This window comes from Metarhizium brunneum, chromosome 5 (assembly GCF_013426205.1).
Source record: "Metarhizium brunneum chromosome 5, complete sequence".
Lineage (NCBI taxonomy): Eukaryota > Fungi > Ascomycota > Sordariomycetes > Hypocreales > Clavicipitaceae > Metarhizium > Metarhizium brunneum.
Window position 1 is genome coordinate 391,054 of NC_089426.1, and position 24,935 is coordinate 415,988.

At 53.8% G+C, this 24,935-nt stretch overlaps 6 protein-coding genes across 6 annotated transcripts; 3 read left to right on the forward strand and 3 right to left on the reverse strand.

Moving 5' to 3' along the window:
* Positions 1–404: 404 nt before the first annotated feature.
* Positions 405–719, forward strand: G6M90_00g082000 (uncharacterized protein; the record flags this gene model as incomplete). The annotated part of the gene is made up of 1 exon (XM_066131187.1): positions 405–719. One exon carries the CDS (start codon positions 405–407, stop codon positions 717–719), a length of 315 nt encoding a protein of 104 aa, XP_065987280.1.
* An 8,513-nt stretch (positions 720–9,232) lies between these two features.
* Positions 9,233–10,459, reverse strand: PEX16 (Peroxisomal membrane protein PEX16; the record flags this gene model as incomplete). Its single annotated transcript, XM_014687947.1, has 2 exons — positions 9,233–10,215; positions 10,291–10,459. 2 exons carry the CDS (start codon positions 10,457–10,459, stop codon positions 9,233–9,235), a joined length of 1,152 nt encoding a protein of 383 aa, XP_014543433.1.
* A 695-nt stretch (positions 10,460–11,154) lies between these two features.
* nit-4_3 (Nitrogen assimilation transcription factor nit-4) lies at positions 11,155–13,866 on the reverse strand (the record flags this gene model as incomplete). Its single annotated transcript, XM_066131188.1, has 5 exons — positions 11,155–11,860; positions 11,921–12,155; positions 12,238–12,356; positions 12,415–13,526; positions 13,627–13,866. The coding sequence occupies 5 exons, from the start codon at positions 13,864–13,866 to the stop codon at positions 11,155–11,157; spliced, it is 2,412 nt and encodes an 803-aa protein (XP_065987397.1).
* Positions 13,867–15,707: 1,841 nt separating this feature from the next.
* On the reverse strand, positions 15,708–17,273 carry G6M90_00g082030 (uncharacterized protein; the record flags this gene model as incomplete). The annotated part of the gene is made up of 3 exons (XM_066131189.1): positions 15,708–16,046; positions 16,102–17,066; positions 17,165–17,273. 3 exons carry the CDS (start codon positions 17,271–17,273, stop codon positions 15,708–15,710), a joined length of 1,413 nt encoding a protein of 470 aa, XP_065987428.1.
* Positions 17,274–17,746: 473 nt separating this feature from the next.
* Positions 17,747–19,165, forward strand: IWS1 (Transcription factor IWS1; the record flags this gene model as incomplete). The annotated part of the gene is made up of 3 exons (XM_014687950.1): positions 17,747–18,277; positions 18,336–18,814; positions 18,895–19,165. 3 exons carry the CDS (start codon positions 17,747–17,749, stop codon positions 19,163–19,165), a joined length of 1,281 nt encoding a protein of 426 aa, XP_014543436.1.
* A 1,808-nt stretch (positions 19,166–20,973) lies between these two features.
* On the forward strand, positions 20,974–24,305 carry dsk1_2 (Protein kinase dsk1; the record flags this gene model as incomplete). The annotated part of the gene is made up of 5 exons (XM_014687951.1): positions 20,974–21,161; positions 22,532–23,322; positions 23,396–23,465; positions 23,526–23,784; positions 23,865–24,305. 5 exons carry the CDS (start codon positions 20,974–20,976, stop codon positions 24,303–24,305), a joined length of 1,749 nt encoding a protein of 582 aa, XP_014543437.1.
* Positions 24,306–24,935: the final 630 nt, after the last annotated feature.

Consider the following 24,935-nt stretch of genomic DNA (forward strand, 5'->3'; position numbering starts at 1 on the left):
AGTGGAGCGGTTATCACGGTTTGGTTGCGGCCCATCCGCGATGGTGAGCATGGATCATGGATCCCCGGTCCTCCCGCAATGTCGTCTGTACAAATATTGTACAAATCATGTCGACGGACGTGGTAGCGCCGAGTACCGGATGCCGAGTACCGAGTACCCCGTTTTGTGCCTACAGACGCCGTGATACTCGGTACCTACTTCGTCCTCGCAAAAGGGCAAAAAGGCGGGCAATTTTGGCATCTGGAGCGGCATGGGACTTTCTCTGAGTCGGGTCCATGCGAAACCTTGGTTGGCAAGTTCAAAAGCGTCATGGATCCCCCAGTCTGGGATGGCCCATGCCCCTGGAACACACAACCCATAGCCCATGCCTTGGCCTCCAACTTTCCTTCTGGTGCCTGACGAGCATGAGTGGGGATCGACTGGTTGGATACCCAGCTTACCAGCAACAGCAACTTTACCACAAGAATGAGCAGCATGAGCGCCAGCAGCCCGCAGTAGTCCCGGACGGGAACAGCGCGAACCGCCACCCCAGTCGGCTTGCATCTTCTCAGAGATGGGTGCTCGGGAAGCATCGCCACGAAAACCCAGCCACCAGGGGCAGCGACCGCGAGAACCAGTGGGTGCTGCCGGAAGGGCGCTTGGGGCCAACCCTGCCAACCTGGCCGCGTCTGGCACATGAGATCCCCCAACTCGCCTTGCATGCTAGTCCCATCCTGTAGGCTGGCCAAGGACAGTTAGTTGCGCATCCAAACGCCTAGAAATGTCCCGCCAGTGTGACCAGCGCCACGGGTCAGCACCGAGAAGAGGGTTGCAACTGGCAGAAAATGGAACTTGTATTGTAATAGAAGCTGAGTATACGGTAGATGAATGCGACTCTAGGGCTGGCTATCGGGGCTGAGCTATGCTGGCTGCCGTCCAGGTCATGACAGGAGACGCCTCGCAGCACGTGTGTTGGGGCGAGAGCCAAGCAAACCAATTCAATCCTATGTGAAGCCGAAGGGGCCAAGCTCAAAGTGAGTTTTGCAATTTTGAAAAATATGAGCGGCGTGAGAGATTGTCTGAGCTCCCGAGGCTTGAGTGTTGACGAAGCGGAGAGGCCGGGGCGTGGGCGGCGCGGGCACGGTCATTCGCAATTCGCGCCCATCATCCACCTGCCATGGACTATGATGGAGATGCAATCAATAGCGTCGAGGACGTGGTCTGACTGTGAGATTTAGCACTGTATTTCGTCGAAAATAATACACATATTTCCCTGCGGCCGCACAGGAAAACTCTCACGTAGCGTATGGCGAGAGATGTTCCCATGATACGAGAGCGAGTTGGCGTCTCGGTTAGGCCAGCCTTGCGGTGTTTGATTGGCATCATGAGTCTCAGAGGCTTCTGATTAGAGCCGAGAGGTGATGTCCCACCAGTCTCTTGTTTATTTCGCACAAGCGTCTGGCGATTGCTGTACGCAGCCGAGTACATATAACGGTTCGTGCCATGTAAGCCAAAATGGTGTTTACATCGCCAATTGCATCTAACTCCTATCGACCGTTAGCTTGAAGTATTGTGCCACCACGCTGTTGTGCGCCACGCCAAGCCCGGCTTGCCCGTACATCAAAGGGTTTCGGGCCAACGCTGAGCTTTGGTGGTCCGAGGAGAACAGTCCATGGACCATGGTCACGGGCTGATAGCACGGGCCGAGGGCAAAGTAAATAGGCTTCTAAGCTTCTGCAGGACATGGAAAACCCGACGGGTTGCGGAAGTTGGCCATGCAATGTTGCACCAAGTTGCTAGAGTTAGCTCAGCACGAGGTCATTTCCCAACGATGACGTCGCGCGTTGGTTCAATTGCTACCCCGGTAGAATGGGACGATGGCGGGACAGAACGTGGCACCGACAGTGCTAGCATCTGACATTCGGACAGGAGAAAAGCGATATCGTGGATGGCTGGAGACTGAAAAATGACAAATGAAAAGAGTGACCAGTGCAAAATGAAAGATGATGATGCCAACAGTTGCCCCGTGGTCGCTTGCCTTCTCGCCTAGGCATCATCAATAGAGGGGCTCTTTCCTCCTTGGGACACTTGGATGGAGTCTCGGCAATTGCAGAGGCAGCCGCGCCTGCCTTGACTGACAACCCGACAAACCTCCGCAGCATCTTCGCAATGGAGATGCTGACGACTACGGAAGACTGATCTTGTGACGTTTACATTGACAGGCTTCAGCTTCGCGGCTTGATGGGCATGGCTGACAGTGAACCGTCGCCCAGCCTCGCATTGACAGAGAAAGGCTGTTCTCTGCGGCCGCCAGCAAACACATGTTGACAGCAAAATCCGACTAGAGGGATAGCGGCAACATTTCCTTTGGGGGTCCACGGCTTTTGACACTGGCTGAAAGCCATCATGGATTGACTGACAATCCGTCCGTTTTCTCTCCAACTTCATGACGAAGCATGCTGGACGGAACGGCCCATTCGATTTGCGACGGCAGCGCAGCAAACTTTCGTCCGTGCTTTGCCACCGTTGACACTTTCCACAAGACGAGAGCACAGCGTTCCTTTGCAGCATGAGGGAATCGTTTGGAATCAGGCCAGAAGCCTCGTGGCGCTGGCAGGCTTGTTGCTGCGCAGCCACAGTCATGACTCGGAAGGTATTAAGCTTGAGACATTTCCGACGCCCTACAGAGTAGAACTTTTTGAATTCTTTTCTCACGCACAAGCTCCCTCAGATAGCAGCGGGCTGAAAGACGATGACACTAATGCACTGGGCAACACTGGCTGACGTATCGGTACTCCGTACTCCATACAGATGCAGATAATTATGCTTTGCATGGTTCAAGTCCAGACGTGTGGCCAGCCGCATGTGGTATTCAGCCATCTCCATCTCCCCACAACATATCGTTTGCCTCTGGCGGCCGCCTGGAGCTTTCTTGAATGGATGCCCTGGTTCGCCAGTCGACCAGCATCAGTTGTTACACTGGAGGGCTGAACCATGTTCGACGTCGAGGTTTTAGAACCGCACGCTTCTTCTCCACGATGACTGGGGCACTGCAGTCGCATTTTTCGCTTCTGTCCTGTCCCCTACTCCGTACACCTCGCGGAGCATGTTGCAGCGAACCCGATCCACCATCACGAAAAGGCCCAGGAAGCTAGCTCCATGTTTTTCTCCGGCTTCCAAGTGGAATTGAAAGAAGGCGCGTGGCCCCGAGCGGCAGCATCTTGATCACCCCACAATCACCACATCCCGACTGGCCGAAGGCACCCTCAACAGCGCCAATCACGGCCACAAACACCAAAGATGTATCTGCAGAGTTGTCTGTTTTGAGTCTCGGGGAGCAGAATCCGGAGCAGCGATACATATTCGTACGTTAATGCAGACAGACTCCAGACAATACATGCCACATGTCTCCCCTACGCGACCTGGCCTTCTCGAAAACAAAACCAATGTCTTCCCGCCTGAATACATACATATCTGAATATTTTCCGGCTGGCCATACCATGACACCAGATTCCACATCGTGGGACTAAAGGCTTTTGGCCCTTGACAAGTCGAAAGATCAAACTTTTGCCGACAGTTCTCAGCAAAAGATGCTAGTTACGTAGTATTTTTCCCGAGACCCCCCCCCTTACTCCCTTCCATGCGCCTCCATGAGTAGGTCAAGGCGCAATCGCATCAGCCCAAGTCACTATCTAGGGCCAATAGCTAGTCTGCGGCCCCTGCCAATAGCCAGCACGAACGCATCTCGAAGTATGTACCATGCTCCCGAAGTTCTTGAATCGCTGTCTTACTTAAGCAGCTTTGGCCTCATGCCGCCCCATCGTTCGGTAATCCAGTTTCCACGGGTTTGCCAGGGAGTAAGATGGCATCCATAGCAAACTGCGCATGTACCTAAAACAATCTCGATGGGAGTGGTAAATGTCCCGTTAGGTTTCCGATGGTAGAATCTAACCATACCATCAATGGCAAAGCCCCTTTGTATGCACCATGCGCAAGCCGTTCTGCGTCACCCGAAATCGTCATCCATAATTCCGACCAGTACAAAAGACTGAACCGCTCGTACCAGCCTCGCGGACGGGATGGTAGCCACTGGGTTCTAACAACAAAGCATGCATTGTTTTTAAATTTAATGTGGCAACGAACCAATGGTTGGCCCGTAAATTTCCTTGTTGAGAAACAAGATCGCATCTCTGCCAAAATTGGAACAAGAAGGTTTCCTGGTTGACACTATGTCGGCTCTTTTTGATGACAACTCGGACGACCTGGCCGGGCTCTTCTTACTCAACTCCATGTTGAGACTTTGTTTCGAATAGGTATCCTTCGACTTTCCGTCGTGGTCTGAAGCAATTCGGCTGCCCTCAACAGATGGCCGGTTCTATGAAATATTCATTCTGCGGCATCCAAACAAAATCTTGTCCCAGATAACACAAAGTAACAAGCTATTGTACTTTGTTTTTTTTATTCCCCGACCAGACTGCGGCTATGTACACACATGAACAAATACAGTTAGAGACTTGCAAAGTTCCATCTACTTGCACTAGTACCGTAAGTAGGACGTAAGTCTGGAGCCACTAGGTCGAAGTTTAAAAACTAACAATTTGCGCGATACGAGGTGTAACGAATCTGTAAATCATTCGGAGGTTACCAGTGCCGGCAAGCTGCCGAGGCTCTACCTATCAAGGTGACTTTCTCGCCCCAGCTTGCCTTGGCCAATCTTCAAATTAACCTCCATGTCAGTAAACGTACTAAATCGCTTTGTAAGTCGCGTATCAATCTCCCAGTGATACGCGCCATAGCCGGGTCCCTACTTGGATCCCTTCGTTGGTGGCTGGGGGGTGTACTAGTTCACAGAGTTCGGCAGGCACCACGATCCACTTGAAGCCACGAGGCTACTTTGCTTCCCGTGGTGTTGGCCTTGTAGGGTTTCCAAGTACTGTGTACGATGTCGCTGGACTACTACCCGTTATGGGAACTGTACATACGCTCGCCTAGACGAGGCCGAAGCAAATGGCCATAGCTATCAGATGCACAAGACACGCCCACCACACCACCCTGCGTGAACGAAACTTCGGCCAGTTCTCCGTCTGCATAGGACCTGACATCAGCCTCTGGTCCGTAATATCAAGACCACATGGGTGTCCCTTGTTGTGAGTTGCGACTTCCTGTTCTTCTCGTATCACGAAACAACTATCGAGGTCTGATCTCATGGCTAACTTTTTCTAAGCCTTGTTTTCTCTTGTTTTTTTAGGTATAGGACTAGAATTCTACGTGTCCCTTGTAGCCACCCACCCACTGCTGCCAGATAGGCTCAAGCCCCATTCTTGACTCAAAAGGCACCTTACACATAGCTTACATGTGCTGAAAGATGCATTGCACAAGATGAGTAAATGTGCTCACGGCAGGCGTCACCGAAGAAATGAGGTGCAAGTCCATCAGCTCTCAGACATCATCTGGTGTCATTTGCCGAGAGTGTGATTTTTGACGTGGCTACAACAGCCGTCATCAAACGTCACGACTGATGGCAATGATATCAGCGGCAGCGCTTCAAGGCTAGGCTTGGTTTGACAGTTAGCCGCTTCGGTCATCAGGGGGGTTCTCTTCACGTCAGTAGTACCAACAATAGCCTTCAACTTGATTGCGACCCTGATCGTGGTCTGTGTCGGCCCAGCGGCTGGACCGCCCAGTCCGTTCTGCTGCAAGGCAGTTAGTTGTCTGCGCGCCACCTTGGCTTTTGATCCCTCCACTCAAGAGAGAGTTTCTTTCCAACCCGCCGGCTATCAAGCGACAAGCAAGAGCATGATGCAATCTAGCAGTTGATATCAAGGCCGATGAAGGGCCAACAAGCAGCCGGATAATAGACAATCCTTCCCAGAACCCCCCTTGTTGGGCTGTTCGCATCGACCCCGTCTTGTACAACCGACAATCCAACAAGGAACTCAGGTCCACTTCCCGCTCGGGCCGGTTTCCGCACATGCTATTGGTTAGCAGGAGCTGTGAGCAACTATTGATCTTTGGCTCAACTGTGCTCTTTTCCGAGTCCTGCCCCTCGGCTCGCTGTGGTTTGCCATCAAGAGGAGGGTTCCCGCTCCCTTGCACGAGTGGCTCCTTGTTGTATGGATTCCTATCCTATTGGCCTGGGTGCCTTGTCTTTTGCCGATTGTGACAGTCGATATCATTTTGGGCCTCATTGTTTGATGGGCGAGTCGTCCGACCTTGTGCCGGGACGTTGCTCGCTCGCGGCCACTGCGTGCAAAGTCCATGGTTGGATTATATTACCATTGCCGGATCTTGCCATGCTGCACAGGTTGAAAATGACGTGTCAAGGCTGGGACGTCGGCCACCTTGTCGAGGGGCTAACAAGAAGTCAGTGAGTGCGCGTCGCAGCGTAACGGTCGCGTCGCCTCGGCCGCCTCGGCCGCCTCGTCCGCCTTTCAGCTTGGGTGGTTCACGTTTTGCATGCTCATCATGTCTTGCCTTTTTTTAGACGCGACACAAGCACACCACCTCTTTGCTCGCTTTTCTTTTCTTTCTTGGCTCTCGGACGAGTTCTACCATGTTGCTCCGGCTTCCTTACGGCACGCCTCGGCCCGTTGGCCGAGAGTGTGCAGACAAGATAAAAACTTGGTTCACTTGTTATGCTTGGGGCCTTGGTTGTCTGTGCTCACGCTGCGGGTTCGCGGATATTCCTCGTGTGTCGAGCGCTGATATGCAGGGAATATCCCTCAGAAGATTCTTCCGTTTCCTTGCTTTCTCTTTCCTTCTTTTGAATCCATGGAACAGCCGGGCTGCCGAAGCCTTGGCCTCTCACTCTCTCTCTCTCTCTCTCTCTCCCTCTCCTTTGGATGATTATCCACCTGGCGCAACGCGACATGACCCTAGTTCGTCCATCTTTGGACTAAATCAGAGGGTGAAACACGGGACCAGGTCATGGTCAAGGTCCAGCCCGCTAGCAAAGGCTGGCCTGCGATGCACACACTGACTCTTGACCATGAGCGTGCGCCGAGTTATCATTCGTCGTCATATTGATCCACGAGAACTGGGGTGTCGGAGCATAGATGCTTGCCGAGGATGGAAATCAACGACAGGCAACCTTACATCGCATCCCATTCAGCTGCTTGGATAGGCCTGCAAGCATTGCCTTGGCCGGAGAAGATCACAAGCCCCCGGCTGCAAATCATTTCTACACGCCTGCAGCCACTGTTTCCGACATGCAACCCTAGATAATAGCTTGTTTCGGCACAGCACCGCCACCCTCGATATCCAGATCCCCTGCTGATCTTTTTTTTTTACTTCCCCTCTCCTGTTCCCCGTCAAATCTGACGCTAGTATGTATTTCACAGACTATCTCGTTGTTATTTTTACTTTGATTTCTCCGACGCTGAACCTTGCAGCACCAATTATGGTGGCTGTGTGTGTTTCGGCTTGGGGTTTGATGCAATTGATTCTGAACTGATGTCATTCTGCAGGGCACGCCAAGTTGGCCATGTCCTTAACATGCACAATTATACGGAGTAACTGCCCGCGGCAGAGTACCTGGGAGTCAACGACTCGTACGTTTGTGGATCAGAGAGAGGCACTTTTGCCCCATGCGGGCATGCGGTGGCACGAAGAGTAAGATATTGGCATCCATGTCAGGTTTGTGCATCTCCCGCTGCGTGAAGACGGCATGGGAAACAGAAAAAAAGAATTAAGGCTGAGCTGACTCAGGGGAACCAATGACGTTGAACTCCCTTTCCTTTGTCCCTCTCTTCTTCCTCAAGGGAGAGAAAAGAGACGCGGCATTTTGGGTCTGAAAGTGGGATCAAGTTGCGCGCCAGCCATAGGCTCAATCGCATATTGCCGCCAGCTCTTCAGTTACCTCGACACCTTCACGGAAGCCCTCGTCTTCGACTCGACAAGGCATCATCCCATGTAATCCGAGTTGTGCGGCCACTTCATGAAGATACGCCTACTTCGTTTGGCCATTGTGTGCCAATTAGACTCGTTTCTTTCAATATCTCCCGCCTATCCTCGCAAACTGTGTTTCTAATTCATCATTGAGCACAACACACAACTCGCAGCATACCCCATGTCGGCTCGTGATAGACGCAACCAACTCTCAAGCCAACATCTACAAATTGAACAAGCTTCCCTTGGCATCGACTCGGCAGAGCCCAGCAACCCACGAGTGTCACGTAACATCCTTTGAAAAAAAAAAAAAAAAAAAAAAGGAAATCGGCCAAACAAACCCGGTCAAACCCCATCTACATACACAAATACGTAGAATCCCATGTCTATAAAAACCCGTTCTAATCCATGGTTCGCTCGCCAGGTTCATGCCATCCCCCCGCCGTGAACTGTTCTTCCTCTTCACACGCAGACTTGGCACGAGCCATGAATAATCCGCAAAGCCAGCCTCGAAAGCCGGAACGGCGCGAGTAATTACACGCCCGCTCCCGTCTTCTTCCCTGCAATGCGCTCCATGTTCTAGAACACGCAGTGGGCGACACGTCGCATCCTGAATCGACACCCGATGGTGGTTTTCTCGTTGACGGGTTCTTGCCCAAATCGCTCATGTGTTGCTATGTACATAGACAAATGGAAATAGTACACGTCTTGTCCACGTCTTGTCCGCGTCTTGTCCACGTCTTGTCCGTGTCTTGTCCGCAGCCAGGCACAGCCAGGCACAGCCAGCTCGCCTCAGCACCCGACATACGCGCCACGCAAGCTGCTCCATCGATCGATCGTGTCCGACTCCCCCATTGTATGTAAAGCGGGTGTATCGCCCACGGCGCGCGAGACGGCCTTGTCCTAGAGCCGAGATGGGAATTGTATAAGTGATAGTCGGGCGGACGAGAAAAATCCATCCAGCTCGACAGGAATCAGCTGCCGCGTGGGAATTTTCCACCACAACCTGTGAGTATCGTCGTCTGGCGGGCCAACCACAACATCGGTCCATGTTTCCCCGGTGGGATGGGGCGCCAGTAGCAAAGGGCACAGCAACATTGTGTGTTTGGTTCCTCTCCCCGAGTCAGATAGCAAAAACCTCGTACTGTCATCGTGACATGTGGCCTCCCCGAGTCAGATGGCAAAAACCTCGTACTATCATCGTGACATGTGGCCAAGCAATTCCCGTCTCCGCTCCCTGCCGTAAACCTACACGGGAGCACTTCCATCGCCCGGCCGCCCTCTACTTCCACCCCGCGCCGATACTTGAAAGAAGATTTAAAAAAACGGGAGACGGAAGAGTACACCACGGCAGGTCGGGCAAGCCCTACGCACTGGTGCTAAAGTAGTAGTTCTCCCACAGGTACTCGTAGTCCTCCAAGATGCCGGCGACAAAGCCGGGCATGCGCCTGGTGACGGCGCCGACGACGCCGCCGGTGACATTGTCGTAAAAGGCGCCCCTCATCGTCCACCAGGCCATGGCCCAGCCGCGGCGCTGCCACTCGTCCCTCTCGAGCGCCGTCGTGCGCAGGCCCGCGTCGCGGAGCTGGCGCGCGGCGCAGTCGACCGCCAGCCCAACCACCCACGGCGTCCACGACTTGCGGTCCCTGCTGCGCGCGAGGGCGACGGCGTAGACGAGCGGCGCCAGGATGTGCAGCACCTCGGCGGCCCGCGACGCGCCCTGCAGCCGGTTGAGCAGCTTGTTGGCCGGCTTGATGTCGTCGGCCGTGAGCACCCGGCCCAGCAGGTACGAGCTGATGTCGCCCGGGTCCGGGAGCGACGGCAGGCTCATCCCCGTCCGGGGCATCGTCCACTCCCGCTCGTGGGGGGGCTTCGCGTCCATGGCCGACAGGCTGTGCGGCGACGTGCCCTCCAGCAGCAGTCCGCCCTCCTCCTCCTCCTCCTCCTCTTCCTCGTTGTCGTTGTTGTCGGGAATGGCCTCCCTCTCCGGCAGGACGGGCGTCACCAGCGGCCGCGACCGCGTCACCCGCAGCAGCAGCAGCCTGCACGCGGCCTTGACGCCCTCAATCAGCACCACGACCCTCCACCGGGCGCGCTCGCCGCCCCTCCTCTTGGCCGCCATCTCGCACAGGAGCTCCGTGTAAATCACCATCTGGAGCACCATGGCGATGCGGCGGTACGCCCTGCTCCTCTGCGACCAGAAGCGCGTGTAGCGGGCGTGCGCCGTCCGCACCGGCGCCGCGGGCAGCCGCGAGACCGCCCGCGAGAGCAGGCTGTCGTGGTACAGCGAGAGCAGCTGCACGAACGAGTGTATGGATTCGGAGGCGATTTCGGCATCGCGGAAGCGGCCTGGCCGCGGTTAGCACGCCTCTTGTATCTTTTTTTTTTGGCGGGAAAAAAAGGAGACACTCGGAATCAACGTACCGGGGATAATGTACGTCAGGCTCCGCAGGGCGCTCTCAATCTGCGACACTTGTCCGGCATTCTTTGTGATGAAGTCGTCGTACATGGCCAGCCACTGCGGCGGCATCGAGAGGATCTGGCCGACGCTGGGCCGCGGTCTCTGGGCCGCGGGCGCGGCGGGAGCAGGCATGCTGCTTTTGCTTGGGGTTGCGGAATGCCGTCGGCGTCAGTTTCGCTCGCGGGCGAGGGGTGCGAGGCAAGGAAGGGTTGACGGCACGCGACGGGTTTTTGGTGTGTGCCCAAAGAGTGGTGGTGGTGATGACGGCAGGGGAAGTTGGCATAGCTGGAGCTCGGCATTGCAATTGGCCTCGACGCCGATGGGACCTGAGCCGAGGTAAGTAGTCTGGTACGGAGTACGTAGTGGGTGGCCGGCTGTGGCGCCCAGCTCCCACCATCATCTCTTTAGCTGCCCGATAGCTCGTGGAGACGCTGACCTAAGAGAATTGTATGGCAGAGGAAGCCCCACGAGCTGTTGGGCAGCCAAAGAGATTGGTCTGGTTTACCTACCCTACGCCACATGACGGAACCGCGCTGACGGTTTCGAGAATTGAAAAACAAAAAAAAAAAGGAATTTAGAAAAAAAAAATAGGTACAAGTAGAAATAATAATATAATCATTTGCGGAACGCACACACACTTAAAACAGCATCGTAGATTGCTTCGTGGTGCTGAGGCCTGATCATGGCATAATAACATGTACATGTCTGTTCAATATTGATTCTAGACCCATTCAACCTGGTATCAAATTTACCCATCGACTTTACCTGCACAATCCAAAAACCCCAAAACCCCTTTACAATGCACCTGCCCATAAACTCCAACCTATTTAGTCCTTGCCCGGATTCAACAAGGCGAACCCAGCCTGCTCCAGCTCCTTCCCGGTTGGCAATATTGGCCGGCCTTGCATTGGGAACGGCCAAAACAACGGGTTCTGCAAAGTCTCCGCCGCCTTTTCCACTTGCCTGCCCTGCTCACTTCCCACCAGCCGATTGCCTGAGCCCCAATCACAGATAAAGTCCTCCACGCCAACGTTGGGAGCGAAAAAGTTTAAACTGCTGGAATATGGCCGCACCAGCCGGTCGTAATCCTCCGGCGTCAGGTTGCTGTTGTCGAAATCAACCTCAATGTTCCACTTCTTGGCAAGATACCGGAGAATGTTGAGTGCCTGTTCTGCAAAATGGTGACATGGCGCCATTTCTGTCAAATCGGCGATGCCTTTCTTGAGCACTTCTGACACGCGGGAATCGACCTTGACTGCCTTCCTAATGTCCGCAGGTGTGACTTTGCCCGGGTTGACGTCGACTGCAGCTGACGCAGCAATGGCGAGGTGCATTATCGAGGCCGTAAGAACGAAATATGGCACAAAGGAAGGTGTACGACGGAGCGTGTATAATTGTGAGTATGACGTGAGAAGGCCCTGAATGGCGTCGGCTGCCTGGGAACATACATCCTTGGGGAGAATCTTTGACCCAATGATGCGCAGCTTGATTAGGGGACGGAATAGGAGAAGTATCGCAAAGTGATAGTACATGCTGGGCTCATAGTCAGCATCCAAGATCCCAAAGCCACCAGTCACAAACAGGCCTACTTACTGGGCAAACAACACGGCCGGGGTAAAGTTGTGCCCTAGCCGCAACACTTCTGGTATTCTGTCATACCAATTGAGATATTGTGTGTAAATCTTCAACAGTTCCCTGGCTGTTAATGGCTTCCCCGGCGAGTGCAGAATGTATAGTGACTGATGTACCAACTCGCTGAGCTCACAAAAGCACTTGTACACGGACCGCACATTAGATGGCTGTTCGCAGGATCGTTGTAGCGGCGCTCCTGTGCGATTGGGTTAGCAAAACCTTTGCTGCCTCCCATGTATGTTTGGGTTATCACTACATGTGAACAGGGGTAAACGCACCATCATCCGTGTATGGAACCCACAACGAAGCCTCAATATTACCTATAATGCCAGGTTTGGGCGGCAGATGTGGGAAGCAGGAACATTGCGGTAATGACCCCGTTGCTAGGGACCAGGCACTATTAAGCCATTAACACTGGCGAAAGACCTAGGCTCAAAACACGAGGCACTACTTACTGGTCAAGTGCAAAGGCCCCCCAAAATGTTGCCGCTTGGACGGCTAGCTCATCCTCATCCAAACCGTCCTGAATTCGGTGCAGTCCCATCTCCACAGCCAGTCGGATACTTTGCCCAGCATAATACCAACTTTCTGAATCCCGACCGCAGCTCGCCTCTCGAATGGACATGATGCCTAGGGCCTGAATGGTAGTCAAGGAATGGTGATCTGTCTCCTGGTTGAATAGTCTTTGGGATTCTTTAAAGAAGTGGTCACCTGACGAATAGGGATCATTGGGGTTCGCCCGCGTCATGGGATGTGTTGAGAATCGACACCCCAGAGCCAGGAGAGCGTTGATGAGAATCGGGGAGCAGTATCTCTGGCGTCCATCCTGAAAGTCTTGTAGAAAGTGTTCTTTGCTTAGTGAGGCGAACGTGGGATATTCCCAGCAAAAGTACAAGGCGAGGAGGTGCTGGACTAGATTTATGTCGCCAGTGATGCTTGTCCAAGATTGAGGAGGTGTTTTGACTTCCGACTCATCCATGAATGACAGAATTTGTTCAAGGCCCCTGTATCTAGGCATAGCAGAGTCGGACATGTGGTCTGGCGGCATCGGCTCCGCCCATGAGCCTACTCTCGTCTGCGGGGGCCCGGGCGCATTATCTGAGGTCCAATTCATCGCATCCGTGTATGAGTTGCTTCTCGTCGAGCCTGCTTGGCTTATTGTCCACGGACTGTTCTGCTGCACGTCGCCTCGTATACCCGGTTGCTGAGTTGCGCCGGTATCGACTCCCAGAGACAGCTGGCCTATGCTGCGGGAAGGGCCGGCCCCAAACCCGGAGCCTGAAGCTGGGCCCAAGACATGATCATCACTTATATCGGAAGACAATGCAGTGCCTAGCCAGTCGGATATATTTTCTACGGACTGGCCCCCGCGGAGCCGCCGCAGTACTTCCTCCCATAGGTCTGGTCGGACCAGAGCGGCAAACACTTGATCGCTGGACCGCTGGCGAACGCGGAGGCTCTCAATCTCCGTTCGAAGATTTTCTTTGGATTGGCGAACAGGAATTTCGTATACACAGTCGACATCCTTTTGAGCCTTGCAGCGCCCACAGGGCCTCTGGCCGTCGCACTGTAAGGCGAGAACAGAAATATCAGCACAGCATACGAAGCAATTTGCACAAATAAAAAGGCGGAAGCTTGAACGCGAGAGGCGCACGAAATACACACACCTTTGCTCTCTTTTTGCGACATTCTGTACAGGCATTGGGAGTGACCACGCCAAGGCCCCTCCTACGTTTCGAATTCTGCGCGTTGCCAGATTGTGGCTTTGCGGAAGATGAGGACGACGCAACGGGCGTATGGTGGTTCTGTGAATGGGAAGACTGTGTACCGGTGGTTCCCTGAGGCGTGCTTCCAGAACTGGGTTGGCTCGGAACCGATGGGGTATGGCTGCTGCTGTCTCTATCCATATTTTGGCCGAGAATATAAACGTAGGAGGTCGACTGTCAGATGCTATGTCCCTGTGTTCAGCACCGAACAAGGTCTGAGCCGAGCAGCGATGCCGGGCTGGATGCAAGCTCGCCGGTTTGCAAAGCTGCGAGAAACCCAAGATGTCGCCGGGTGAGAGATACAGGGCAATAAACAGTTTTTAGCAGGAAAAAGTAGTAGATAAAGTCGTCCTGGGGTCAACCGCACAGCACAGCTTTATGCCCTGTAAACCACCTCAAAGAACCAGATATGAAGTTTGGTGTTGAAGCGCCTCGAACATAAGATTCATACAAGGACATGGTGCGGGGGAAGAAGGACGTTGGCCGGCCGTGAATGAAGACAATGGTCAGCGACTCGGCTTGAGAGACGGCATGGGATTCGAATTCATATGTTCCAAGGGTGTGGCTATTTGGATTGGAAACCAGCCGACGGCAGTAGTGAGTTGAGCGGCGATTTGAGCGAGCATGCAGCGCCGCGTTTTCAATGTCAATTTGATGCCGAGTGGTCTGGGCGCGTGACGTGGGTGGGTTACGATGCGGGCGTCCTGCAACCAAGAGTGTCGACGTGGGGCCGGCTCAACGGGAATGGGCATGCAATGCTGTGGCAACGAGTGGCTATTAACGCAACGGTGCGCTCGATGGGAATGATGGGGAATCGAAGCTTGTCGACATTTCCGACAAGGTCTCCAAAATACTCGGTAGGGCCGACTAAAGAGGTAGTAGTTGGTTATGGAGCAGGCCTGCTCCGACCATTTATGTATGGGACCGGACACCATTACCCTAGTCGACTTTGAGGCTCTTGGCTCCCGGCTCTCTGTGGCTTTGCCCCGTCGATTGACCCATCGGCCATCAACCATCAACCATCGACCGCGGACCGGGAGGCTAAGGCGTCTGGTTGAGGCTCGTGTACCAAGTACGGGAGTACCCCATCCCGTTACCCCGTAGGCCGTAGGGCATGACAAAACAAGAAGAAGGAAATGATCAAGGCAAGGATAAGGAGTAAAAATTCGCAGCCTCGAATAAACACGACGTTGCAAGTCTAGACGACTGATTAGTTTTGCCGGCAAAAACGAGGACCAGTAAAATGCCAAAAGCTCTCAAGCTTGGTCTCCGCCCCGCAAACAAGTGCCCAGCCAGCGGTTGCGTCTTCCCAGGAGTCTGGACACAATCACTATCGGAAAGTGCGACCGTACTAGCAGACGGCGCCCACAGCCCGGCCAGTCACCAGTCGCCAGTTCGCCAGTCCGCCAGTCCGTAAAATTACGGAGCAAGTGGATGTGGCTGACGGCCCACACATCTGTCCTGCCCATCACGACATTTGAACTTCACCATCGAGCAAGCAGGCGTTGGCGCCGCACACACGTAATGCCGTCAACCAACCACCTCCGTGTGCCATGTATTACTACTCCGTAGCAGATTTTTAGATTGACGAAATGTACCTCTCTTTCCTCATGGACCAAGGCTCATCCAGCACTGCAGCTACTCACAAAGTCATGATCTCGCTTCGACGGTTCTGCAGTTGGGCTACTTAGCATCATCTTGCCAATATTAAAGTCTCTTCCTGGTTCTCGGCCAGCCGACGATGTTCCAGTCATATAACTAAGCTCAAAGAACCCAACCCTGTGTGAATACAATCATAATCAAACTGCGTTTCTTAGTGTCATGTGCGATTCGACCCTAATCCAATGCTATGCCCTGCCGTCTTTCCGTTTCCTTGCCCAGCGCAACCACCATCCGCTAAAAACCCAATACTGATGCCTAAATGTATCTTACAATCCTCAATGGGCTTCTATCACATCCTTCAACACAAGACTTTCCCGTCGCTAGTATCCCTTGCTTGGACTGCGCCCGTACTTTATTGGACTTAATTGCCTATCTCCTTTGCTTGGGCTTCTTCGTCCTGACGGTGTGTAGTAAGGTTTCATGTTAATGGGGGAATTATCCGTATCTGTTCCCTCGTCCAACAATGCCTGTCGCTTCATCCTGGGCGTCTGTACCGGAACAAGCATGTAGCCGGGTGTGATGCCGGGAGACCTGACATGGTCCTGCACATCCCCTGCTGGTTGAGATGGCGTAGGAGGAATCTCTCTGTGACCGTGTGACCGGCTGAATGCACTCAAGTTGACCGTAGAACATATCACTATGATAGCCACAATGACGCCCTAATTTTCACTTGTTAGTTTTGATCCCCAACCACAGTCCAAATAGCACACATACCCATGCCTTTAGGTGCATTGTTTCAGTAAACTCGTTAATAATCTCCGCCACTTGCTTTGCGGTGACCTTGACTCTCATAATGGCGTCTGGATCTTGCATCATGCATTCATACCACTCGCTGCACGGTTTGTTCAATGCTGGTTTATTGTTGTTGGCACAGTCGTTGATTGTGTAGTCGTGGCGACAAGCGTCCATAGTGCTGACTATCTTTTGGTGTGCGGCCATGTTGGCGTTGGAAATATCCGTACGAATGGTGCTTACAACTGACCAGCTCACGTACGTCAAGACGGAAACCAGAAACACGTTGGCACCGAGCTGCATCCATCGTTGCATGTGATCTGGAGTATTGGGATACTTGTTGAGCGCATAGAAAAGTGACTCAAAGTATCCCTTTTGTTTCCCGTGATTTCCCTTGCCCTTTGAGCGACTCCTAGCCATCTGAGCAGCGCCAATAGCGTCCGAATCCGAGTCGGAGCTCCAGGAGTCGCCTTCATATCCGCCGTGCCGAGAAATGCTGCCGACATCCTTGTCCAAATTATGCCGTTTTCGCTTCCGCATCGTCACGTTGAGGTCACGATGCGCCCGAATCTCTCCCTTGCCCGAAATGTGCTTCTTAGAACTCGATTTCCCATAACGGGAAGACTTGTCAATCTTGAGAGGCGTAATAGTTGCACCCATGGAGATGTCGGCTTTGCGGTCTACTTCTGGAGTGTCGTTTGGATAGTCTGAAACCTCTGCGCCAGCTGGGCTGTCCTCCGCACCAGATGCTTCAGAAAAGACAACCTCATCGACGGGTTTTCTAGGAGTCGTAAAGGCGGGATTTCGGAATGGCGGAGCGGTGTTTCTTGAGGACAGTTGGGGCGTAAATCGAGAAGTTTGAGGGGTGTTGGACTGAGATTTTGATGGCGACTGAAGATGCGCAAAGGGATTCGGGGGTCGGGCCGTTTTGAATGGTGATCCAAGATCTGAGCCGCTGTGTTAGATATATAGCGTTGGTAATTGTGGCCATCACCGGGATATTGATAAGCCAGGCGAACAGAGGAATAGAGGCACGAGGACTTACTATTCCGTTGTATATTTTTTGCAGCTTGTGCAAAAGGGCTAGTTGGGTCTAGAGGGCCCTTGTCCTGGTACTCCCAGTCCATAGGACCCTCATAGGATCTGGCTTCCATTTTTGAGGAATTGAAGCAAGCAGACGGGTTTGAGCTATCAGGGCGCGATCTTGGACCAACTTGCGAGCAATGGAGAAGCCGTGGATGTTGGCCTCTTTTTGAGATGTTCTGGATCGTCAACGGCAACCATATTACAAGCCACTAGACGAAAGTAAACAATCAGGGTGGGTCTTGCTGTGGCGCGAGTGCTAAGAGTGGGTCTATTATTATGTCAGCAGACCGGGGCCTATTCTGAGCTGCAGGCTTCCTTCATTCAGAATATGTTGGGAGCCAGAAGGACTATGCGAGTTCTGCAACATCGACCAACCCTACTCTCTGTATCTATTAATCTAACACACTTGTGGGTAAATAGCTGGCAATACTCGCATCCCAACTCGGTGGTTTGATTCTGCTCGCCTGCCGCACGCTCTGTGCCTGCGCTGTTGATTTCGGCCTATTGCATTCTTCCTTTTTCGCACAATCTACACCTCAGCATGTCTGACCGTGAATCGCCCGCCGATTTGCCTGCAAACGATGCAGTTGATGATGGACAGGAGCAGGAGTTCCAGGACGAGGTTGCGGCCGCCGGTTCAGACAGAGACTCGGACGCGCTCTCAGAAATCGACGAAAACGAGTTTGAAGACTACGATCCAGAGACGGCCAACATCGAGGACCGGCCAGTAGACATCGATGAAGATATTGCACGTACGCTCAAGGCTACCAAAAGAAAGCGCGTTGCTGGAGATGCTCCCAAGAAGCCGCGAGAGGGCCGTCGCGAGAAGAAGAGACGGGATCGTGACGATGATGTTGCGATGGAGGATGGATCGGAGGTTGATGGAAAGGCACCGCGACGAACAAGACGAACCGGCGAAGGCGAGAGACGGCGGACAAAGCCCGATACTCCTCAGCCTGAAAACGAAGAAGAGCTGAGCCCGGAAGAGCGCAGGAAGAGAGCCATCGACCGAGCTTTGGATGCGGCTATCAAGAAGGGCGGAACAAGTAAAAGGCGGCGCAAGGATGAAATCGTGAGAGACAAGTCTACATGGAAGCTGTGCACGCGTTTAAGCTGACGAAGTACCATAGGACTTGGAAGATGAGATTGATGAGCAACTTGCCGAGCTCAAGGTCAAGATGGAGAGAGCATGCCGGGCTGACAACGAGGCGCGGGAGTCTAACCAACCAGCCCTCCATAAGCTGAAACTTCTTCCTGAAGTCAACGCTATCCTGAACCGAAACAACGTGCAGCATGCGGTCCTGGACCCGGACACCAACTTTTTACAACATGTCAAGTTCTTTCTGGAGCCCTTGAATGATGGATCCTTGCCGGCATACAACATCCAACGGGACCTGTTCACTGCCATGACCAAACTCAATGTGGAAAAGGAAGCTCTTCTCAGCAGCGGAATCGGAAAGGTTGTACTGTTTTACACGCGCAGCAAGAAGCCGGAGCCAAGCATCAAGCGAATGGCCGAGAGGCTACTGGGAGAATGGAGCCGACCTATTCTGAAGCGAACTGATGATTACAAGAAGCGACAGATTGAGAGTCGCGATTACGATTACCAGTATGTGAAGGCTGTGGTTCCTTGCTTGCTCTGTTGTGGTTGGTGGACGGAAGGCGGGCTGGCTGACATGATGATTCTAGGGCGGCTAAGCTGGCACAACGGCAAAAGATTGGGTCACAATTCAGTCTCTCACAACGGCCGGCCATGTCTGCGCGTGATGCCGAGCGCGAGCGTATTCTGGCACCGGTTGGCTCCAGCAACCGCGCACGCATGACAAGTCTTCCAGAGAGTTACACCATTGCGCCAAAGAGCACGTTTGATGGTGCTAGGGGATCAGAACACAGACCGCTTGGCGCGGGTGGCATGGAGGCATTCCGAAAGATGACGCAAAAGACTAAGAAGAGGGGTTGAAGCGAATTGCAGCTGTAACAGTATGCTGGGAGGGAGAAGCATGAGTGGAGAGGTTGTTCATTTTTGCCCCAGCTCTTTCCCCATTTCTTTGATTTGCAGATTATTGTGGGTTGAAACTGGAATCATTAGGGCGTTTAGGTACCTGAATAAGGCAAGGAAATAGTCGATTGGAGAAGAAAGTGCAAAGAGACTTCGTCATGCCCTTTAGCCACCAAAGAAACATGTAGCCAGGGGACGAAAATGCTATAAAACCGTGAGGCTGGCACAGGTGGGGAGCATTGTATGGAGGGGATTTTTTTCTCTTTATTAATGCGAGAGGAAGTGGCGGCATTTCGATATTGGCGGAGCAAAGCAATGTGCATGCGGGAATATCCATCCATTGTGTTGGGTTGACTGGCAGGTGACTGGCACTGCGGTGCAGTGCATGGGAGTGACGTCAAGCACATGGTCAATTGTGGAGCCGCTGCTGGACAAACACTGGGAGTGCCGAAGTCATAAACTTGGCGAGCGGGTGGGACAGGCAAAGAACAAAGGGCTGGCATGATTTTCATGGCTTCTTCACATGCATGCTAGATATCTTGACCGACATTGATGGGAGAAGCGCCTGCACATGCGCGATATGGACTGGCTATCTACGCCGATGCCGATGCTGCTGCTGCTGTACGATATCGGGTCCGGCTGCATCAGCACTTGAGCCAGCCAGAAACGAGTTGATGGGGTGCTGGTGATGGATGGGTCAATGTTGGACAGGTCAAACGTTGAAGGGATTCGCGAGAGAAGGGCTATTTGCTGACAGGATAGCCAAGCTTGGACGTGAGTCTAAGCAGGGAGTTCAAGCAATGAGCTTGAGAGTGATGCAGGGCTTCCAATGTGGCCAGATTGATTGTTTTTGTGCTCCTTGCCTCAACTACCTTGTGTCGTCGACATGGACGGTCAATGTCAAGAGTGCGCGGGTACGAATGTACATGTCAACAACGTCGTTGAGTTGACCAGACGTCAATGGGCATAACACAAGCACCACAAGCACGGACTTGATCGCGTCAAGTCAATACTTGCAAAGCCAACTTGACTTTTTTCTCCTCCACCATGGTTGTGCTGTGCTTGACCGTTTCTGCCACCTCTGGCGCGCTTCCGAGACACGAGCTGGCGACTTGAAACGGCCGACTGTTGCTGGACCGTGATTTCGTCACTTCCAGCCCAACCGGCTTTGATTAATCTAGCTATGCACTTACAGTAGTACTTGACCGGACTTTTCTAGTTGCAGACCCCACCAGACCCCCCCAGCCAGCCAGGGCCAGTTGAGTGCGCCGAGTCCAGATTCCTGTTTTGGGCAGGCATTTTTTGGCGCAAAGCGAACCACAAGAAGCAGCAATACCATCCGCTAATACCAGACCGACCGAGTTCTCGTGTGTGCTAAAGCGTCAAGGTCATTTTGAATCCGCTCTTGCCATCTTCAACACATCCCAGCCACCCGTCGTCGCCGTCGCCGTCGCCACGCACGCCGCAGAACATCGCCAGCACACGATTGATTCCCATACGTGGTCGAAGCGCACCACGGCATCGCAGCAACCCGAGACGACTTGCCACTTGAGACACGCACAGTTCGAGTGGCAGCAGACACGCTCCTCCCGCCTGCACTGGCACGCGTCAATACGCTCTCACTCGCAGCCTTTGCGCCAGTCGCCCTGTGTGAGCAAATCCTGGCCGCCGAGCCGTCAGCTTTCCCGGCCCCGATCTGGCGACACATCATCCGACTGCGACGTAGCACCGACGACGACCTTCACAGCCGCGGCCAAGAGGCGACAAAGATGAACGGTCAGCCGGCCGACCCCGAGAAGCCTCCTCCTCCTGAGGCCGCCGCCAGCCCAGGATCCAACGGAGCCGACACATTGGCCAAGAAGCGCAAGAAGGAGAGTCTCAAGCCCATCATCACCACCACCGAGAGCAAACCGCCGCCGTCCAAGCAGAGTCAACAACAGCAACAAGACAGTAGTGGGTGCGTATTGATGCCATCGCCTTTTCTTCGCGTGTCTCTTGTTTTGTTTTTGGACCATTTGTGAGCCATTGTTACCAAAGCTATCCGGGCGCAAAATTTTTTGTTGTTCTTTCTCTTGGCGTTGCGTGGGTTACATTTTTGCTTGCACTGGGAACATGTTGTTGCACACGGCTATGCGCGATGGACGTCATGCCCAATTGACGGCTCAAGTGAGGGCATATACGGGCAACATGTTTGTAATTTTGGAGAGTTACAAAAAGTCGCATCGCGTCTAGTACGCAGAGCTCAGCGCTTTGCCGCGTCCTTCCTTGCCCTCTGCTATCGGGGAACCCTGATGCTGGATGGTGGGCAAGCCTCGCCATGCCAGCACAGACACCACCCGCGGGGAGCTCGTGGACAGTGAGTGGCTGCGTCTTGGCCTTGATGTTGAGCATCTGACACTTGTCCGTGAGCATCTGGCCTTGGACAGACTCGGCAAGCGCCTGGGTTGAAGAGAGCCAGCAGGCAGGCAGGCAGGCAGATCAGTGGACCTCGAGCGTGCAGAGAGGATTCAACCTTTGTCGATGCGTCCATGTCGGTTTGATGACATTTGATCTGGATGCCCCGGCCCGCCCCAGCCCCTTGGCCACGGTCCACTGGAAAGCCTGCCAGCATTCAATGTTCAACCAGGACCAGACTGGACCCCCACGCCCCGGGCCACTCCAGCGCCTAGTTGCCAGCCGCTAGCCGCCCGTCGCCAGTCGCCGTCGCAGGCCGCGAGTCGACCGCAAGTCGCCTCAACCGTCAATCACGCATCACACATTGCACTTCACACACTCGCTTCCCTTCGGACGCGGACTGCATCGCCGTCTCGCATCCTCCCTCTCTTGCTCGACATCTCACATTGCTGCCTCGCCGAACACAGACCGCCCCTTGGGCCCTGCTGTGTAGCCGTTTCTGTCCTGCACCACGGCCTGCCTTCAAACTCTCCCCACCGCACCGTACCAACTCTGCTGCAGTCGACGTCCCTGCGCGACTGCGCGCAATGGTCTCGAGATGAGCTTCCTCAAGTCAAGGTTCTGCCTCCTGTTGCCGCCTGCTCCCCGCCTCCCTTTGCCTTTGCCCTGGCCGTCTTCCCTTTCTGCGCACACGGCATCTATGCTTCATCAATCATTTGACTTTGTGCACGATTGATTGTCCTCAAGTGCTTGCACATGCAACTTTTACCCCTCTACAGCCCGGCCCCATCCCCCGCCATCCCATCGTCCATCCATCACGGCACCGCCTCCCTCATGGTTTTCCTGCCCACCGCTAGTCCATCGTGTCTTGGCCACCACGGCACCCTGCCCGCTTCGACCTTGTTACTAATGCTGCGCCCGTTCATCGTATAGATCACACCAATTGTCCGCCGGCGCGCCTGCCTCGCCATCATCATCTTCTGTCGACGACCCTGCCGAAAACACCGCCGACGAGGAGGATTCTGAGGACTACTGCAAGGGCGGCTACCATCCCGTCCAGGTTGGCGAGAAGTTCAAGGATGGAAAGTATACCGTCGTGCGCAAACTCGGCTGGGGCCATTTCTCAACCGTCTGGCTGTCGCGCGACAACACCAATGGCAAGCATGTCGCCCTAAAGGTTGTCCGCTCCGCCGCCCACTATACCGAAACCGCCATCGATGAAATCAAGCTTCTCAACCGAATCGTCCAAGCCAAGCCCGACCATCCCGGCCGAAAGCACGTCGTCAGTCTGCTCGACTCTTTCGAACACAAGGGCCCTCACGGGACTCATGTTTGTATGGTTTTCGAGGTCCTTGGCGAGAACCTGCTGGGCTTGATCAAGAAGTGGAACCACAGGGGCATCCCCATGCCTCTAGTCAAGCAAATCACCAAGCAGGTCTTGATGGGTCTTGACTACCTTCACCGGGAATGCGGTATTATCCACACGGATCTGAAGCCCGAAAATGTCCTCATTGAAATCGGCGATGTCGAGCAGATTGTCAAAAAGGTGGTCAAGAACGAGCCGGCAGAAAAGGAAAACAACAACCGCAACGGAAGGAGGAGACGTAGGACCCTCATCACAGGCAGCCAGCCGCTGCCGTCACCGTTGAATTCTACCTTTAACCAGTCGAATTTGTTCCCTGGGGGTTCAGCAGCACCGAGCTTTGGCAGCGTTTTGGACCAAGGTAATTTGACATGTTGCGAGGCCGAGGTCAAATGTTGAGCGAGACAATGAGCTGACAAGAACGGGTTGTGTAGCTGCGAACAGGAATAACGAGCCATCGCCCAAGTCAACAGAAGAAACACAAAAACAAAGAGAAAAGACAGCGTACGTTGTTGCATCACGAGCCCCACCCGCCTAGGTATGGCATTGCTGACTTTTCTGCAGAGATATTCTTACCCGAGAGGTGTCCGGAATCTCCCTCGATAAGGCGAGCGGGCCTTCAGCCTCAACGGGTGAGAAGCGCAAGGCCGAGGACGCTCACGCTTTTGATGTCATCAGCGTTAAAATTGCCGATTTGGGCAATGCTTGTTGGGTCAACCACCACTTTACCAACGACATCCAGACCAGACAATATCGATCACCAGAGGTTATCCTTGGCGCGAAATGGGGGGCCAGCACCGACGTCTGGAGCATGGCAGCCATGGTACGTATTGGCTTTCCAAGGCGTTGGGACTACCTGTCGATATATTGCTGCAAAGAAGGACGCTAATAAGCCGGTTTCAGGTGTTTGAGCTAATCACAGGCGATTACTTGTTCGACCCACAGTCTGGCACCAAGTACGGCAAGGACGACGACCACATTGCGCAAATCATTGAACTATTGGGACCATTTCCTCGGTCACTCTGCCTCAGCGGCAAGTGGAGTCAAGAAATCTTCAACCGGAAAGGCGAACTTCGAAATATTCATCGGCTGCGGCACTGGGCGTTACCAGACGTGCTGCGGGAGAAGTACCACTTCAAAGAGGAGGAAGCCAAGAGGATCTCGGCGTTCCTGGTCCCCATGCTAGAGTTGATTCCAGAGAAGAGAGCCAACGCGGGAGGCATGGCAGGCCACAATTGGCTCGAAGACACCCCCGGCATGAAGGGCCTGAAGATTGACGGGCTGGAGGTGGGCGGGCGGGGAGAAGGCATCGAGGGATGGGCCACGGAAGTGAGAAAGCGATAAGGGGCTAATAGACTCACAAACTGGGGCGACGTTACCAGCCAACAAGGAATGATGACCGTCGTTTTTCCTGCACTGACCGTACTGTTCTCTCCATCTAGTAACGGCATGCCGTCCCGGTTGGTTGGTATAGAGGATGGCGTGCGCAATATTGGATCAGCTGCGTGTTAGGTTTATGGCCAGGGTGGCCGGGGTGCAGGCCATTGTCAAATGGCGGCGTGGGCAAAGGGGCCAGTGGGCAGAAATACATGAGCAAATGAACTGTAGCAGGAAGCAATGTCGAACGATATCGATGTGGGACATGATGATGGATGCTGTGGGATGGGGCGGGAGCAAGAGGGGGGGAAGGGGGGCATGAATACATGGGTTTTGCGTGACTGAGCTGGAATAGATAGACCATGCATGACGTTTCTAGAAGTTTTGCGTGTTTGATGGTGCGGTTCGCTCTGATGCTGGCCTGTGACGAGGTGTGAATGCGTGCATGGGCGTGGATGGCTGCCATGTATGTGCCCCCGGATAAAGGAGTCACAACATTCAGCGTGTCTTGGGCAATCTCTAGACTCGAGTGAGCGCTTGGCTTCGTGCTGAGCTGGCTCCTACTGTAACCGCGTCTATGCTTGTAACGCCTTCCTG